The sequence below is a fragment of the Nerophis ophidion genome, linkage group LG26 (assembly GCF_033978795.1).
Source record: "Nerophis ophidion isolate RoL-2023_Sa linkage group LG26, RoL_Noph_v1.0, whole genome shotgun sequence".
NCBI classification, from domain to species: domain Eukaryota; kingdom Metazoa; phylum Chordata; class Actinopteri; order Syngnathiformes; family Syngnathidae; genus Nerophis; species Nerophis ophidion.
The window spans coordinates 19,453,030-19,472,570 of record NC_084636.1 but is presented as its reverse complement, the minus strand read 5'-3'; the positions used below and the strand labels follow the sequence as shown (position 1 = coordinate 19,472,570).

Sequence of the window (19,541 nt, the reverse complement as noted above, 5' to 3'; positions counted from 1 at the left end):
AAACACTACCTGTACAGATAACGGTTATATGATGGCAACATTGTGTGCTCGGAATAGAATAGTTTAATTCTCGTTATTTTCCATGGAAAATTAGTATGAAAATGGAGGTGAATGGAATGGAATGGAAGGTGTTGATTTCAGTTTTAGGTTCCGATGTATACTCCAACCAAATAATTACTAAAATTATTTTGATATGGTCACTTACTTTGCTGCTTCAAGTAGTTTTATAGCTTCATCATTTCGACCTTGCTCTAGACACAACAGGCTGTGCTCCAGCATTGCATTGGGAACCAGGTAGTGGTCAAATTTGATTTGTGTCTCACTGCAGATTAAATAAATCAAATCAGAAATAAAAACAGCATGAATATATATATTTTTTTAAATCAATAACAAAAACTTGCATCTTACTTGCAAAGTACAAGGGTAAAGTAGTGTTCAGCCTCCTCGTGGTGTCCCAAGTGTTTGAGACAAAGTCCCTTCAGGAGGCTCAGCAGACACTGGTCATCAAATGAAAACTCATTCCCTGGAAAAGGTCCATATAGCTTACAGTTATTGCATCAACAAAAATTAACCATACATCAGATATGATGTGGTTGATGATAGCTTCATACGTTTCATGTTGTCCAGTTTCGCTTGTGCCTCGTCCAGAGTTTTCAGCATGTTTTCAGTCAGATCTTTGTGTTTGCCTATGATCGTATAGCCGTTCCAAATGTACATCATCTCCTGGACAGGAACCACACAAACCAGACCAAACCATCAATCAGTCAAGTGAACCAGTCTTAAAGCCCGAATCCAGCAACACCACCTCAAACTGCATGTCCTAAATATGTATTCTAGGAACTACACTTCCCGAGAAGGCAAACACACTATGCAAAAGTGAATCTTGGCGGATACTTTTGCCTATATAGCGTACCTGACAGTTGTGTCCAAAAAAGTATACAATGTTACATGACTGGATATAGCACTTACAAGTGGAGGAACAGGAAGAGGAATTGGACTTTCTGCTAGGTAGCGACGAGCCTTCCTGATGGCAAACTTCTCTGTTGGTAAAGACTTGCCGGCAATTTTTTGCTTCAGCCCATGTACTTGCCTAGAATAGACAATATGCAATTTATACACACATACATATATAGTATATACATTTAGAGTACACGCATATATATATATATATATATATATATATATATATATATATATAGACATACATATATATATATATATATATATATACATATATGTCTATATATATATATATATATATATATATATATAAATTAGGGCTGTCAACCTTAACACATTAACGCACGTAATTAATACAAATAAATGATCGCGTTATCATATATGAAGGACGATTAATCACTTACAGGTTAAGGATTAACTCATATATATATATATATATATATATATATATATATATATATATATATATATATATATATATATATATATATATATATATACACACACTGTATATATATTTAGCCATCCATCCATTTTCTACTGCTTATTCCCTTTTGGGGTCGCGGGGGTCGCTGGCGTCTATCTCAGCTAAAGTCGGGCGGACAAGTCGCCACCTCATCGCAGGGCCAACACAGATAGACAGACAACATTCACACTCACATTCACACACTAGGGCCAATTTAGTGTTGCCAATCAACCTATCCCCAGGTGCATGTCTTTAGAGGTGGGAGGAAGCCAGAGTACCCGGAGGGAACCCACGCATTCAAGGGGAGAACATGCAAACTCCACACAGAAAGATCCCGAGCCTGGATTTGAACCCAGGACTACAGGACCTTCGAATTGTGAGGCAGACGGACTAACCCCTCTTCCACCGATATATATATATATATATATATATATATATATCGTTTATGTTGACATTTAACACAATTACCCAACTCATATGGAAACGGGGTATATATATATATATATATATATATATATATGTAAACCCCGTTTCCATATGAGTTGGGTAATTGTGTTAAATGTCAACATAAACGATATATATATATATATATATATATATATATATATATATATATATATATATATATATATATATATATATATATATATATATATATATATATATATATATAAACCCCGTTTCCATATGAGTTGGGTAATTGTGTTAAATGTTAACATAAACGGAATACAATGATTTGCAAATAATTTTCAACCCATTTTATTCTACAAAGACAACATATTTGATTTTAAACTGATCATTTTTTATTTTTTTTGCAAATAATCATTAACTTTAGAATTTGATGCCAGCAACACGTGACAAAGAAGTTGGGAAAGGTGGCAATAAATACTGATAAAGTTGAGGGATGCTCATCAAACGCTTATTTGGAACATCCCACAGGTGTGCAGGCTAAATGGGAACATCCGGGTGCCATGATTGGGTATAAATACAGCTTCCCAAAAAATGCTCAGTCTTTCACAAGAAAGGATGGGCCAATGTACACCCCTTTGTCCACAACTGCGTGAGTAAATAGTCAAAACGTTTAAGAACAACGTTTCTCAAAGTGCAATTGCAAGAAATTTAGGGATTTCAACATCTACGGTCAATAATATCATCAAAAGGTTCAGAGAATCTGGAGAAATCACTCCACACTCCATGGCTGGAAACCAACATTGAATGACCGTGACCTTCGATCCCTCAGACGGCAATGTATCAAAAACCAACATCAATCTCTAAAGGATACACCCACATGGGCTCAGGAACACTTCAGAAAACCACTGTCACTAAATACAGTTCGTCGCTACATCTGTAAGTGCAAGTTAAAGCTCTACTATGCAAAGCGAAAGCCATTTATCAATAACCTCCAGAAACGTCGCCGGCTTCTCTGGGCCCGAGATCATCTAAGATGGACTGATGCAAAATGGAAATGTGTTCTGTGGTCTGACGAGTCCACATTTCAAATTGTTTTTGGAAATAATCGACATCGTGTCATCCGGACCAAAGGGGAAGCGAAACATCCAGACTGTTATTGATGCAAAGTTAAAAAGCCAGCATCTGTGATGGTATGGGGGTGCATTAGTGCCCAAGTCATGGGTAACTTACACATCTGTGGAGGCACCATTAATACTGAAAGGTACATAAAGGTTTAGGAACAACAAATGCTGCCATCTAAGCGCCGTCTTTTTCATGGCCGCCCCTGCTTATTTCAGCAAGACAATGCCAAACCACATTCAGCACGTGTTTCAACAGTGTGGCTTCGTAAAAAAAGAGTGCAGGTACTTTCCTGGCCTACCTGCAGTCCAGACCTGTCTCCCATCGAAAATTATTATGAAGCGTAAAATACAACAGCGGAGACCCCAGACTGTTGAACGGCTGAAGCTCTACATAAAACAAGAATGGGAAAGAATTCCACTTTCAAAGCTTCAGCAATTAGTTTCCTCAGTTCCCAAACGTTATTGAGTGTTGTTAAAAGAAAAGGTGATGTAACACAGTGGTGACCATGCCCTTTCCCAACTACTTTGGCACGTGTTGCAGCATATGGAACTTGTAGGGAAACGGGATTTGTGTATATATATATATATATATATATATATATATATATATATATATATATATATACATACACACACATGTATGTATGTATGTATAAGCTGTATATACACACATACAGTCTATCCGGAGAGTATTCATAGCCCTTCACTTTTTCCACATTTTATGTCACAGCCTCATTCTAAAATGGGAAAAAAAATGTTGTCCTCAAAATTCTACACACAATACCCCATAATGACAACTTGAAAAGCATGGCAGTTGCCGAATAAAGTTGAACTTATTGATTAACATTGAGAGGATGGTTAATAACTAAAAAGTACCGCCGGGCTTCAACGAGGGAAAGCTGTACGAAAACTGGAAGAATGAAGTCGTGATTTGGACCAGAGTTACGGAGCTGAAAAAGAAAAAACAAGCACTTGCCTTGGTTTTGTCGTTGTCCGGAATAGCGAGAGAAATGGCGATGGAAATACCGGTAGATGACTTGGATGAAAGCACTAGTATGAAAAATTCTCTTGAGAGATTAGACACTCTGTTTTTCAAAGGAGAAAAGGACCAAGCCTATAAATCTCATACAAACTTTAACTGGATTACGAGAGACTGCAGTGTATCCGTAGCGGACTACATTATCGACTTTGAACAGCAGTATTCTTGCGCGCGAAAGAACAACATGGAACGTCCCGATGCAGTTTTGGCTGCATGCTTAGACACAAAAGCTCTGATCTTAAGTTTTCATCAATGAAGTCAGCATTGAATTGAATTTTTGGAGGAAAACCACAGACTGCTTCCAGTGTTGGAATTAAACAGGAAAGTGCATAGGTCACAGAACAGACAAGAACGAGAGGCAAGTCATGGCCTTAAAAGGAGCAATAGAAAACACCTCTGCCCGGCGCGAATGACCTGGACAGGAATGGTCGCAGATCAAAGTGTGCCATCTGTGAGTCTACATTTCAGTGGGTTAAAGACTGTCCACACAAAGGAGAGCAAGTCAAGTTAACAGAAGATTGTAAAACTAATAATGTAGAAAAGTGCAATAGCAATATTTGTTTACAAAATAGTTCTTTACTGAAGCTGAAATCGTCATGTCAGAGTGTTTTGGCACAGCAATTTTTTGCTGATGATTTTTCTAAACTGCATGGCTGGTTGTTTGTCTCTACCAGTGGTTCTCAAACTTTTTTCACCACCTCCGAAAACACTTGGCTCTCCAAGTACCACCATAATGACCAACATTAAAATACAGTAGCATAGTAGGCCTAAGAACAGTAACACTGTTCTTGAATACAGAAAAATAATTCTGTTAAATTACAATATTTAATTAAGTGATTCTTTGGCGTACCACTTGTGGTACCCATACAACAGTTTGAGAACCACTGGTCTATAGAATATGGCGACATAATGAATGTCAGAAAGTATTGTGATAAGCTCATATATGAATTAGAATGAAAACTACAAAAGCACTTGTTCCAGGACCTATTTCCAACATTTTGGGAAAATTTTATCCAAATCCGTAAATCGGTTTAAGCAAATGGTTGCATTTTTTATGAAGCAGCACATTTTTTGGAACACTGGCCCTGTCAACAAGGTGTCCCTTTTTTCAGGAAGTTGGCAACCCATAGCTGTCATGTTTAACCAAAACTTGACTTTAAATAAATAAAATATAAATAAATGGGTTGTACTTGTATAGCGCTTTTCTACCTTCAAGGTACTCAAAGCGCTTTGACACTACTTCCACATTTTACCCATTCACACACACATTCACACACTGATGGGAGGGAGCTGCCATGCAAGGCGCTAACCAGCACCCATCAGGAGCAAGGGTGAAGTGTCTTGCTCAGGACACAACGGACGTGACGAGGTTGGTTCTAGGTGGGATTTGAACCAGTGACCCTCGGGTTGCGCACGGCCACTCTCCCATTGCGCCACGCCGTCCCTACGGGCAGTAAAAACAAGATATATCTATTAGATCAGTGGTTCTCAAATGGGGGTACGCGTACCCCTGGGGTTACTTGAAGGTATGACAAGGGGTACCGGAGATTTTTTGTAAATATTCTAAAAATAGCAACAATTCAAAAATCCTTTATAAATATATTTATTGAATAATATTTCAACAAAATATGGATGGATGGATGGATGGATGAATGTAAGTTCATAAAATGTAAAAAGAAATGCAACAATGCAATATTCAGTGTTGACAGCTACATTTTTTTGTGGACATGTTCCATAAATATTGATGTTAAAGATTTCTTTTTTCTTGTGAAGAAATGTTTAGAATTAAGTTCATGAATCCAGATGGATCTCTATTACAATCCCCAAAGAGGGCACTTTAAGTTGATGATTACTTCTATGTGTAGAAATCTTTATTTATAATTGAATCACTAGTTTATTTTTCAACAAGTTTATAGTTATTTTTATATATTTTTTTCAAAATAGTTCAAGAAAGACTGTTATACAATTTAATAAATCAGAAAGTGATGACATAGTGGTGTATTTTACTTCTTTATCTTTTTTTTTCAAACAAAAAAGCTTTGCGCTTATTAGGGGGTACTTGAATTAAAAAAATGTATACAGGGGGTACATCACTGAAAAAAGGTTGAGAACCACTGTATTAGATAACCCGGTCTTGACAACTACAGGAGATAACAGTGAAGGAAACAAAAACATTGAGGTTGAAAAAGTGCTCTACGAGGAAGAAGTGCTTATATTCACTGAAGAATTGAGTGCATGAACAAAGTACTACAGGTGTTTTTCATAAGTTTTTTAGTTCTATTTAAATTGCAAATTAAAAGAAAAACCTTTTCACATTGTCATATAGGGTATTATGTGTAGAATCTTGTGGACAAAATAAAGAATAGGCAATATATCTGCAATATAACAAAATGTGGAAAAGGTGAAGCGTTGTGAATACTTTCCGGATGCACTGTATACACACACACACAGACACAAACACACACACAAATGCAGGACATATACACTTCACACACACGCACACATGCACACACACGCGCGCACTCAATACACACGCAGGACATATACACTTCACACACATGTACACACTGCACATATACGCCACACACACACTAAAGGCAAGGAGATAAAGACACAATTGATAGAAAAATACTCAACCTGAACAAAGTGAGCGCAGTCTCACCGAAGGTTAAACAATCATCCTCTGTTAGCATGCTGAGGTAGGCTGCTTTCATATACGCATAGGTGGCCTGAAGAGAGAACAGAGTGTTTATAGCTGCAATCTAATCTTTCCTTTCCAAATGAGAAGCAGCAGAAAAAGGAATATATTGAAATCACAAAATTGTTCCTGTATTTTTCTAATCCATTTTGCTTTCTCAGCGATGGTGACATTAAATTTGTTGTTAAAAAAAAATTGGATGATTTGCACTTTTTTCGGCAGTATTGTCTGACATTTCCAGAATGTCTGCCGAATGTGAGGCGTGTCTAAGTGCAGTATTTGTCATTTGCTGTTTGGAGTTCAACCAAAACTTTGTGGAATATGCCTTCAAAGTCAAAAATCAGCATCATCATGCGGGATGTCTGCAAATGTTGTGAGACTTGGGCTTTGTGAGCATCTAGAAGCATGTTTTGCTTTTTCTTCATAATGCCATAACAGTGTGTTTGTACCAATAATGGTACAGAGACGGAGGGTGATGATAACTGTACAACAGTTATAGTGACAATGGAAATAGTCTGGCTGCTTTGCACAGTTGAAGCAATACAGTTCACTAAGTATTAAGTACATGCACAAACTAATTCTACCAAGCATATGCTTATACAACCTTAAACAACAATACCTTTAGAAATGTGTGTAGGTCACAGTATCGCTCTGTAAGTTTTACTAAATTTTTGTCTAATTGGATTTTATCATACAGTTCATATTATACACATTTTTTTTAACATTTTACAGAATTATAAAAGTCGAAATCTAATTTAAAAATGACTAACAGAGTTAATGAAAGTTTCATGAACGGATGAATTTACATATTGAAGAGTTCAAAGCTTTACAAATGCACCTGTTCCCACAAGTAATTAGTAGGAAACCATATTTAAAGTTAATCAGTGTAGTAGGAAACACAGATATTGATTAGTTTATAACGTATTGAGATTTTGGATTGCTTGCATGTAGTAAATACCCAAATCTTCCCTCTACAATTTCCATTCAATATTATAATTGCTGTTCTCCAAAGTTATATTACTAAAAGAGTGTTACATGGTGGGGATTAGTTGTACAGCACAAAAAGAACAAGAAAAAAAAAAGTAATTCCTACTATCTTTTCTACTTATCCGTCTCAACTGATAACACAACAGACACCTTTAAATGTGACTAAAAACAACACCTGTGAGCATACTTCACTTTAAATACTGGCAAGAACACGTTCATGCAGAAGACGACCCCACCTTGGACCAGGAGTTCTCCTTGCTAAGCAGGTCAGCATAAAAGTAGGCCATCTTCCAGTGCCTCTGATATGTGAAGCACCACATCAGCTCCCAGTAGCACATGTGATGGAACTGCTTCCACTGCTGCTGAGCCTCACAACATTCCTCAAAACGCTTGATAGCCTGAAAGAGATACACAGAACAATCATTAATGTGTTTCTTGTGGTCTATGTCCTGAGTTTTGTTTCATTGCTGATGTTTTCGAGAACAACTCCGTACGCCCATTTGATTGTTTTTTACCTACCTAATATGATAAATGTACTGTAAACACCACAAAACAACTGTCAGAACAGTACAATGAATTAATCCACTGGGAGTAACATGTAAACATGTGTTGTGAATTAGTGAATCATATTTTATATAGCGCTTTTTCTCTAGTGACTAAAAGCGCTTTACATAGTGAAACCCAAAATCTAATTTTTACATTTAAACCAGTGTGGGTGGCACTGGGAACAAAGTGTATTGCCCAAGGACACAACGGCAGTGACTAGGATGGCGAAAGCAGGGATCGAACCTGCAACCCTCAAGTTGCTGGCACGGCCGCTCTACCAACCGAGCTATACCGCCCATGTGACAATGTCACTTACAGCGTCCAGATTGCCTCTGATCTCCTCAATTCGACCAGCAAAGAACAAGAAGATGGATCCCTATGAGAGAAACAACCCACATTTTATCCACGGCACATTGCACAACACAGAAAGCTTAAAACAACTCTCACACCTTGGGGTATTTCTTCAGAAAAGGCTGCAGCAATTTTTCTGCATCTTCTACATCTCCTTCTCCAGTACCTACAGCACACATAAAAAGCGCCAAACCAAATGATGAATGAATGTGTTGCCAAAGGCCTCCTAAAATGTGTGTGCGTGCGTGTTTACATGCCTAGTATGAAGCTCATGAAAGTGTGATAACAAAGCAGCAGCATGTTACATAAGAAGGACCTGAAAGTACTGTCTGCAGAGCCATCCTGTAGCTGCTGGAGGCCAAACTCCTGCACATAAATACGCACCAGAAAACACACAGACATTGTGAAAATATTTTGTGATGAATAACAGGTGCAAAGCATTTTTGTATTTTATAGACACATGTATATATGTGTATTTCAAAGTAAGTTCAAAAGACTTCAGTGGAAACAAAAATAATATATATTTCAAAGCAGTTAACAAGGTTTGTCCTTAACACCTGAATTTTTTTTACATCTGACATTACTGAAAAAAGAATGCAGAAATCAATTCTGCTGCCAATATTAGCCCCATCTCAGGCCGAGACCCTATTGCTAATAATAATAAATAAAAATAGGTAAGTATTTGCTATATATAACCGTCATCACACAAGTCAATCATGCCAGAACATAATCAAACAGCACTTTAGATATGTTGAATAGCAGTAGTCTTGTTCAATGTAATTTATTTTAGGTAAAGTTTTTATTTTTAATTAGTTTTAGACTCAATCTGTGAAAAAAAATTCATATACTTATATATACACATCCATATATATATACATACATATATATGTGTGTAAATGTATATATTTGTGTGTATGTATGTATATACAATATATAATACATGTATTATCATATTTAATGAAAATATATACATACTGTATATATACATACAGTACATACATATATATATATATGTATATATATATATTCATATATATATATAACTATTCATATATATATATATATATATATATATACAAACCCCATTTCCATATGAGTTGGGAAATTGTGTTAAATGTAAATTTAAACGGAATACAATGATTTTTCAACCCATATACAGTTGAATGCACTACAAAGACAAGATATTTGATGTTCAAACTCATAAACTAGATTTTTTTTTGCAAATAATAATTAAATTTGAATTTCCTGGCTGCAACATGTGCCAACGTAGTTGGGAAAGGACATGTTCACCACTGTGGTACATCATCTTTTCTTTTAACAACACTCAATACACGTTTGGGAACTGAGGAAAGTAATTGTTGAAGCTTTGAAAGAGGAACTCTTTCCCATTCTTCTTTTATGTAGAGCTTCAGTCGTTCAACAGTCCGGGGTCTCCACTGTCGTATTTCACGCTTCATAATGCACCACACATTTTCCATGGGAGAAAGGTCTGGACTGCAGGCAGGCCAGGAAAGTACCCACACTCTTTTTTTACAAATTCACGCTGTTGTAACACTTGTCTTGCTGAAATAAGCAGGGGCGTCCATGATAATGTTGCTTGGATGACAACATATGTTGCTCCAAAACCTGTATGGACCTTTCAGCATTAATGGTGCCTTCACAGATGTGTAAATTACCCATGCCTTGGGCACTAATACACCCCAATACCATCACAGATGCTGGCTTTTGAACTTTGCGCCTATAACAATCCGAATGGTTATTTTCCTCTTTGTTCTGGAGGACACCACGTCCACAGTTTCCAAATATAATTTGAAATGTGGACTCGTCCGACCACAAAACACCTTTCCACTTTGCATCAGTCCATTTTAGATGAGCTCGCGCTCATCTGAAATGAGCCCGAGCTGATGTCAGTACTGCCTGAGGGATCAAAAGTCCGTAATATCATCTCTTACGTGCAGTGATTTCTCCAGATTCTCTGAACTTTTTGATGATTTTACGGACCGTAGATGGTAAAATCCATAAATTCCTTGCAATAACTCGTTGAGAAATGTTGCTCTAAAACTGTTCGACAATTTGCTTACAAATTGGTGACCCTCCTTGTTTGTGAATTACTTATCATTTCATGAAAGCTGCTTTTATACCCAATCCTAGCACCCAACTGTTCCCAATTAGCCTGCACACCTGTGGGATGTTCCATATAAGTGTTTGATGAGCATTCCTCCACTTTATCAGTATTTATTGCCACCTTTCCCAACTTCTTTGTCACGTGTTGCTGGCATCAATTTCTAAAGTTAATGATTATTTGCACAAAAAAAAATGTTAATCAGTTTGAACATCAAATATGTTGTCTTTGTAGCATACTCAACTGAATATGGGTTGGAAATGTTTTGTAAATCATTGTATTCCGTTTATATTTACATCTAACACAATTTTCCAACTCATATGGAAACAGGGTTTGTATGTATGTGTATATATATATATATATATATATACATATATATATATATATGAATCATTTGAATGAAACACAACAAACAGTGAATGCGGTTTATGCTTGATATGTTTAATTTGATTTGAATAATTGGAACGTTGTCTGATTGGCAACACTAAATTGGCCCTACTGTGTGAATGTGAGTGTGAATGTTGTCTGTCTATCTGTGTTGGCCCCGCGATAAGATGGCGACTTGTCCAGGGTGCACCCCGCCTTCCGTCCGATTGTAGCGTGACCGCAAAAGGATATAAGCGGTAGAAAATGGATGGATATATATATATATTTATATATATATATATATATATATATATATATATATATATATATATATATATATAAATCATTTGAATGAAACACAACAAACAGTAAATGCTTTTTATGTTTGTTATGTTTAATGTGATTTGAATAATTGGAATGTTGTCTGTCTATCTGTGTTGGCCCCGCGATAAGGTGGCGACTTGTCCAGGGTGTACTCCGCTTTCCGCCCGATTGTAGCTGAGATAGGCTCTAGCACCCCATGCGAACCCTAGTGGAATAAGGGGTAGAAAATGGATGGATGGATGGATGGATGGATAATTGGTTTAATCAAGGGTATATTTAAGCTGGAGGAAAGTGGCATTTCTACCACTTGTCCCTCTCGGGGTTGCGTGTTACAGCTATATTTATGCAGGACATGATTCTGTCCTCTAAATGTCACTGTGGTGTTTGGTGCTTATGAGCTAGCCCACATCCAGTTCAGTGTTTTTTCACAAATCACAACACATCAACTGTCAATCATCTTTAACTGAGGCAGCGTCAACCTGATAAATTATTTTAACATTTCAAGGGGAGCTCACCTTATTACCAGAGAAGCCCACAAACTCTAGCAGCTTGAGCGTTCGTGTAGGCAACATGGAGATCATCTGCAACAGTAAGAGAGAGAGCTAATCAGGTTTATATTTAAAACGAGGCGGGTTGCTTAATTTTGATAGTTTGGTCAAAACTCATGCATTGTGAAGGTATAAGAGTAACATTAGACATCATGATTTTGGTATGGAATTGTTCTTAATTACTTACATATGACATATTACACACTTACCAGATTAAAGGCGCCTACTCCCAATTTGACTCCGCCCTCAAAATGACCATGATTGTCGCCATGACTATACCCAGTGGAATGGAGGACTCTGTGAAGCTCTCTGCAGTTAGAAGAAAAGGAGGAAATTAGATCAGCCAATTACATTAATAACATTAAAAAGAAGGTTCAGCCTCTCACTTGTACGTCTGGTAGCTATTCCTCACTTTGATTCCTCCTTTGATGAAACTGATCATATTTTCATCCTGAGTGGAAGAAGTAGTTGTAGGGTACCGTAAATAAAATCACACATGATGGCAGATAAGTTGGAGGCCTTAAAGGGGACCTATTATACAAAAACGACTTTTCTGACCTATTGGTACCTGTTTTTGTGTATTTGGGATCTGCATAAGCCCCGAAAATTTGAAATCACACCATGAAGGTATGGCAGAGATATCTTTAAAACAATATGAGTGTAATGATTTGTTTGATCGATTGATTGATTGAAACTTTTATTAGTAGATTGCACAGTACAGTACATATTCCGTGCAATTGACCACTAAATGGTAACACCCGAATAAGTTTTACAACTTGTTTAAGTCTGGGTCCACGTTAATCAATTCATGGTACAAATATATACTATCAGCATAATACAGTCATCACACAAGTTAATCATCAGAGTATATACACTGAATTATTTACATTATTTACAATCCGGGGGGTGGGATGTAGAGGGGGTTGGGGAGAGGGGGTTAGGTTGAGTTGCTATCAGCATACTTCAGTCATCAACAATTATATCATCTGAGAAATGGACATTGTAACACTGTAGGTCTCACTTCGTAGGATATGTACAGCGAGCGGTGAACATAGTGAGCTCAGAAAGCATAAGAACAAGTATGTACATTTGATTATTTACATTTGATTATTGTCAACCCAAGGGATGTGGTGGGGGAAAGGGGTTAGGCTAGGGTTGTAGCTGCCTGGAGGTGTTCTTTTAGTGCGGTTTTGAAGGAGGATAGAAATGCACTTTCTTTTACACCTGTTAGGAGTGCATTCCATATTGATGTGACAAAAAAGGAGAATGAGTTAAGACCTTTGTTAGATAGGAATCTGGGTTTGACGTGGTTTGTGGAGCTCCCCTTGGTGTTGTGGTTATGGCGGTCATTAACGTTATGAAAGTAGTTTGACATGTACTTCGGTATCAGGGAGGTGTAGCAAATTTTATAGACTAGGCTCAGTGCAAGTTGTTTTACTCTGTCCTCCACCCTGAGCCAGCCCACATTGGAGAAGTGGGTAGGGGTGAGGGGTGATCTGGGGTAAAAGTCTAGAAGTAACCTGACTAGCTTGTTCTGGGATGTTGGGAGTCTAGATTTGAGGGTTTTGGAGATTCTGGGGTACCAGGAGGTGCAAGCATAATCGAAAAAGGGTTGAATGAGAGTTCCTGGTAGAATCTTCATAATGCTTTTGTTGACCAGAGAGGAGATTCTGTAAAGAAATCTTGTTCGTTGGTTGACCTTTTTGATTACCTTGGTTGCCATTTTATCACAGGAATGATTAGCCTCAAAAATGGAACCGAGGTAGGTGACCTCATATTTCCTGGTGATAACAATGTCACCCATTTTAATAGTAAAGTCAAAGACGTTCTTAAGGTTAATTTGGGACCCACATAGGATGGATTTACAATTAATTGATTAACGTGGACCCGACTTAAACAAGTTGAAAAACTTATTTGGGTGTTACCATTTAGTGGTCAATTGTACGGAATATGTACTGTACTGTGCAATCTACGAATAAAAGTTTCAATCAATTAATCAATCAATTCCGTTTTACCTAAGTGTATGGATAGCTTATTGTCAGCGAGCCAGGTGCAAATTCTACAGAGTTCGGCACTAAGGATTTTTTCTACCTGTGATTTGTCCCTGCCGGATACCAGCAGGGCCGAGTCATCCGCAAACAGGAAAAATTCACAGTCGCATGCGGTAACAACAAATCGATTTGATTTTGTGTTGGGCAGATACGATCCAAGGACAATATTAGTTTTTTTTGAACGATACGATCCGAAACGATTCAGTGAGTTGATATTGATTCAGTAACTTTCTGGTGAAATAAATCATGGATACTGGACATTACAGGTGACGTTTTATATAGTCATGTTATTTCTGTTAAGAGAATTACGTCACGGCGCGGGCTCGAACCTGCTTTTCTGCCAAAACCTCCGTTAGCAGCGCACCGAGACACGCCCCTGCTCGCGCTGGCCATGTCACGCCTACATGCCGGCAAGGCTTTGGACGATTAGCAATCTGCACACCTGGGACTGAGGATGGGGAGCTGTATAAAGTCCAGTGGACCCAAGGATCCTGGTTGGAACATAATATTATGTTCCCTGTTACAGGAAGCTGTCCTGAATCTGGCTTTCCTTCGCGTTCAGTGTCCTCCCGCTTCCATGCTCATTTGTCCACTGTCTTCTACCTTGTGCCCCGCAGTGTTTTCTTCAGTCGCTTTGGTTTTGAGCTGTGTGTTTCACTCCTTTGGACTTCCACCCTGAATCTTGACTACCTTCCCGGATCTCGACCCCCTCGCATGGACACAGACTCTAACGCCTCTCTCTCTCACCCTGGATTTTTCGCCTGTCTCACGGACTTCCCCTCTTGGACTTCTGAGTTTAGAACAACACCTACCGGTAACACTCAACAGAAAACTGCTTCACATAGTCTCACACCATACACACTCTTGAATTTAGTCACACTCAATTTCCTCAGTTTATGTATATTTAGTATTGTGTATTATTTGTCCATCTGTGTTGGCCCTGCGATGAGGTGGCGACTTGTCCAGGGTGTACAGGGCCTTCCGCCCGATTGTAGCTCAGATAGGCACCCCCTTCCCCCCCACGCGACCCTAAAGGGAATAAGCGGTAGAAGATGGATTGATGGATGGATTGTACATATATATAATAAAAATACATAAAGCTACATTGCCCCCTTGTAGTTATGTGCTGTCATAACTCCCTCCTCCAACCATAACAAATGAGGTATTAATGAGTTCTGAATACAAGCGAGTAGGTAAACAACAATTAATGGCCATTGCATTCACATCTCACTTGAATAAAGTGCAACCAAAAGTTTAGGTTGAATTAAAAAGAGGAAACACTTTCTGCTCTCATTTTCAATATTCAAGAAATGTTCTAAAAATGTACAGTTACCAACATTTTAAGAGTAGATGTACCTGCTACTTCTGCGTTTGTTTTTCAATATAAAATATTTCAATATTAATATGAAAAATAAAGTGCAACCAACATCTCTTTGGGTTGAATGACTGTAGGTTTGCCTGCGGATTTTACTGTTTACAAATACAAAGTAGTATTCAAAAAAAGTGCAACCTAATCTCTTCAGGTTTTTTTTTCAGTGGTTTGACCTGCTCCTACTCTCATTTTAATAAACAGCTACTATAGCTAAAAAAAAGTCACACAACACAATAACATAACACAATGACACATAACTATAGGCCAAAACACGACAAAACAAGTGACAGCGGACAAGTTTCGACAACTCACCAACTTCCTGAGACGGAAAAACGGAAAACTGTATGGTAGAAAAGTAAGTAAAGTGTGGCAACTTTTTCAGTCATAACTTAATTTTTTTTAACTTTTTCAATAATACTAATATACTACGTTAAAAAAATTGGTCCGTTGCTGTAACTTGCTCCACTGTCATTTCTGTTGCGTCCTTTGTGGCCTAAAGTTGTGTTGCGGCTTTATATTATTGTGCTGTGACATTTGTATTTGTTGTGACTTTTGCACTCTTCCTGTAGCTGAAAGTTTTTGTGTTGTAATTTATGATATTGTCTTGCCTTTGACTTTGTTGTGACCTTTCTCAGTCACCGTAACTATTCGCCATTCTTGTTTAGCCGACTGATGGCGATTAGGTCACAGACGGCAGACAGACTTGAACAACGTTCAACGTCCTTTATCATTAAAAGTGTTAAACTTCATAAAAAGTCTGCTGTTCCTAAATACAATGTTTTCCTTTTTCTAGTATCAAAAATATCAATCGATCCAAAGGTAGGTGTAGTTAAATCTAAGGAATATACATCAATATATTGATTAATCTGTACACCCCTATAAAACAATCTTGACAACCCGTTTCGAATTTGCCCAATATGTTAAATTTTTTCTAAGTGTGACGTCATCGGATACCTTCATATATTTTGCAGAGATTTACCCGAAGAGCTTTGCGCGAGTCCTACATTGTAGTTCGACGCTGTAGTAAATTAGTTCCTTCTTTTTCTCTATCCTCCTGGGGCACAGACTGGCTCATACATGCACATTAGAGATGTGCGGATAGGCAATTATATCATCCGCAACCGTATCACCAAAGTCGTCATCCACCCGCCGTACACCCGAACCAACATTTTATCAGAACCGCAACCGCCCGCCACCCGCCCGCTGACATACATCAGAGGTCACCCACCTTTACCACTCACAGAGCTATTTAAACCCGTTTCACAGAGTAATGAAGACAATTGGAGCCGCTAACGTTCTCGCGAAATATCCAATTGGCGTTCATCCTGATGACAAGAATATGGGGGTGCTGTGAAACCATTGCCTTAGAAATTTTCAATAACATGTACAAACCGATTGTTAGTCCGTCAACATGTTGTGTGCAGCTTCCGCAATCACACGTACAAGATTGAAAGGCATACTGGGTGATACAGAGTACACTGATGGTTGTGATATAAACAACTTTAACACATACTAATATGCGCCACGCTGTGAAGCCACACCAAACAAGATTGACAAACACATTTCGGGAGAACATCCTCACAGTAACACAACTTAAACGCAACACAATCAATACCCAGAATCCTTTGTATCTGTGACACAACCAGAATATATTTTACACCCCCGCACGGGGGGTGGGTGGTTGGCGGGGTTTGCTGCTAGCGGGGTGTATAAAATAGTGAGGATTTATCATGGAAACAAAGGATTCTGGGTATTTGTTGTGTTGCGTTTATGTTGTGTTACTGGGATGATGTTCTCCCGAAATCTTGTTTGGTGTGGCTTCACAGCGTGGCGCATATTACTAAGAGTGTTAAAATTGTTTATATCACAACCATTAGTGTACTCTGTGTCACCCAGTATGCCTTGCAGTCGTGTGCGTGTTGCCATACACAACATGATGCTGTACTGACAAGCAGATCGTACATGCTGTAGAAGGCGTCAAAGTCAATGGCTTCATAGCCCGCCGTAGTATTTAATATCTGGGTGACTGCCGGCAGTCATTCTAGAGAATATTATCGTCTCCTATTGTCTTCTTCGCTTTGTGACACGGGTCTTAAATGGCTCTTTGAATGGCAAAGGATACCAATCCCAGAACCATGTATATCAAATATTTCCGGATGGTTCAACCGCCACCCGCCCGAATCTAATTAAAATCTATTTTTTCGTCATGTCACCCGCCCGACCCGCGGATCCGCGGATGAGACCGCAAACCGAGCATCTCTAATGCGCATTCAGCCTCTGCTGTTGCAATTTCTAATACAAAGTAGCGTATAGTTTTAACTTGTTTCTTTCAATGGCCTAGATATGGAGGCCCCAAAACTACAACTTGGCTGGCAGGGAGAAGATTCAGTCAAAGTGCTTCCAGGTAAATAAGGCTCCCCTGTAAACGTCACATCCTGATGAGACGATTTGTAGAACATCCATCCATTTTCTACCGCTTATTCCATTTGAGGTCGCGGGGGGCGCTGGTGCCTATCTCAGCTACAATCGGGCGGAAGGCAGTGTACACCCTGGACAAGTCGCCACCTCATCACAGAGCCAACAAAGATAGACAGACAGACAACATTCACACTGACATTCACACCCTAGGGCCCATTAAGTGTTGCCAATTAACCTATCCCCAGGTGCATGTTTTTGGAAATGGGAGGAAGCCGGATTACCCGGTGGGAACCCACGCAGTCACGGGGAGAACATGCAAACTCCACACAGAAAGATCCCTGAACCCAGGACTACTCAGGAGCTTCGTATTGTGAGGCAGACGCACTAACCCCTCCTCCACCGTGCTGCCCCCTGTAAAACATAATCTATGGTAATTTTTTTATCAAATAACCATCATGACATGTTATGTACTATAGACCACAAGGAAGTGTTTTAAATGTAGAAAATAAATCAAAATACGATTCCTTTAAGGGAGGGTTGGTCGGCCTGGGTACTGACCTGCAGAAAGGTGAGCGCTGCCCTCTGCAGGAGGCACTCAGCATAACAGACTTCAGCGTGGAGCTCGTCTATAAAAAAAATAAAAAAAATAAAATTTTTAGATAGCTCAGTCAGACAGCTTCTCAGCAGATCCCAGCAGCGACAGTGCAATCTCACATATGCTGACCTTCTGTGAAGTTCTTGGAAAAACTGGACTTCTTGCGGTGCCTGTTGAGAAGAGCACACAAAATCCGTTTTGTGCCTTTCAGCTGTGTGTGCTAACACCTAAAAAGGCAAACTATCAAAATCAGTACATAAGAAGCTGTGATGTACCGTCAGTGCAGGCAGGGCACGCAGAGCCGGAATTTTCTGTTTGATCCCAATTGTAACAGTGCTAAAGTCAATTTATCAGCTACAGTCAGCAACAAGTCTGACTGCCAAAAAAGGGTATATACAGTACATCCAAGCTCATACTTTTTCAAACTGGATCATCAGACAGAACAGAAGGTAGTCAGAACTTCACAAAGATGTAACATGCTTTCTTGAAGAATGTCACTGACTGCAATAAAGAACAAGATGTCAAGTATACTGTCTATTTCCAGCAATACCTACAAAACGCCACTAGGTTTGGTTTACAAACACCTTCTTATTTCAACTGATTAAACGTCTGTCAGGTGGCCTTAATGAGGGAGTGTACTTACTCAGTGGCCAAGTGGTTAAAATTGTCCGCCCTGAGATCGGTAGGTTGTGAGTTCAAATCCGGGCCGAGTCATACCAAAGACTATAAAAAAAATGGGACCCATTGCCTTCCTGCTTGGCACTCAGCATAAATGATTCCCGGGTGCGGCGCCCCTGCTGCCCACTGCTCCCCTCACTTCCCAGGGGGTGATCAAAGGGATGGGTCAAATGCAGAGGACAAATTTCACCACACCTAGTGTGTGTGTGACAATCATTGGTACTTTAACTTTAAAGGCCTACTGAAACCCACTACTACCCACCACGCAGTCTGATAGTTTATATATCAATGATGAAATATTAACATTGCAACACATGGCAATACGGCCTTTTTGGTTTACTAAATTGCAATTTTAAATTTCCCGGGCGTTTCGTCTTGAAAACGTTGTGTAATGATGATGTGTACGCAAGACGTCACACGGGTTTTTAGGAAGTATGAGCGCTACGCACACACACAGATAAATGTCGTCTGCTTTAACGGCATAATTA

At 38.8% G+C, this 19,541-nt stretch overlaps 1 protein-coding gene across 7 annotated transcripts in view; it reads right to left on the bottom strand.

Moving 5' to 3' along the window:
• Nucleotides 1–19,541, bottom strand: part of ttc39a (tetratricopeptide repeat domain 39A) — an 89,245-nt gene that overhangs the window by 15,920 nt on the left and 53,784 nt on the right. For 5 of the 7 annotated variants that reach the window (XM_061888200.1, XM_061888198.1, XM_061888199.1 and 2 more), the window contains 14 exons: nucleotides 18,505–18,545; nucleotides 18,339–18,406; nucleotides 12,326–12,390; nucleotides 12,149–12,248; nucleotides 11,907–11,972; nucleotides 8,837–8,945; nucleotides 8,678–8,745; nucleotides 8,545–8,604; nucleotides 7,919–8,080; nucleotides 6,635–6,726; nucleotides 970–1,090; nucleotides 612–723; nucleotides 409–523; nucleotides 206–322 (listed from right to left, as the gene is read on the bottom strand). In XM_061888200.1, the coding sequence (XP_061744184.1) occupies nucleotides 206–322; nucleotides 409–523; nucleotides 612–723; nucleotides 970–1,090; nucleotides 6,635–6,726; nucleotides 7,919–8,080; nucleotides 8,545–8,604; nucleotides 8,678–8,745; nucleotides 8,837–8,945; nucleotides 11,907–11,972; nucleotides 12,149–12,248; nucleotides 12,326–12,390; nucleotides 18,339–18,406; nucleotides 18,505–18,545 (1,296 nt within the window). Of the gene's footprint in view, nucleotides 1–205; nucleotides 323–408; nucleotides 524–611; nucleotides 724–969; nucleotides 1,091–3,626; nucleotides 5,442–6,634; nucleotides 6,727–7,918; nucleotides 8,081–8,544; nucleotides 8,605–8,677; nucleotides 8,746–8,836; nucleotides 8,946–11,906; nucleotides 11,973–12,148; nucleotides 12,249–12,325; nucleotides 12,391–18,338; nucleotides 18,407–18,504; nucleotides 18,546–19,541 lie in introns of those variants that run through there. The other 2 variants (XR_009804406.1, XM_061888203.1) reach the window with 2 other exon arrangements.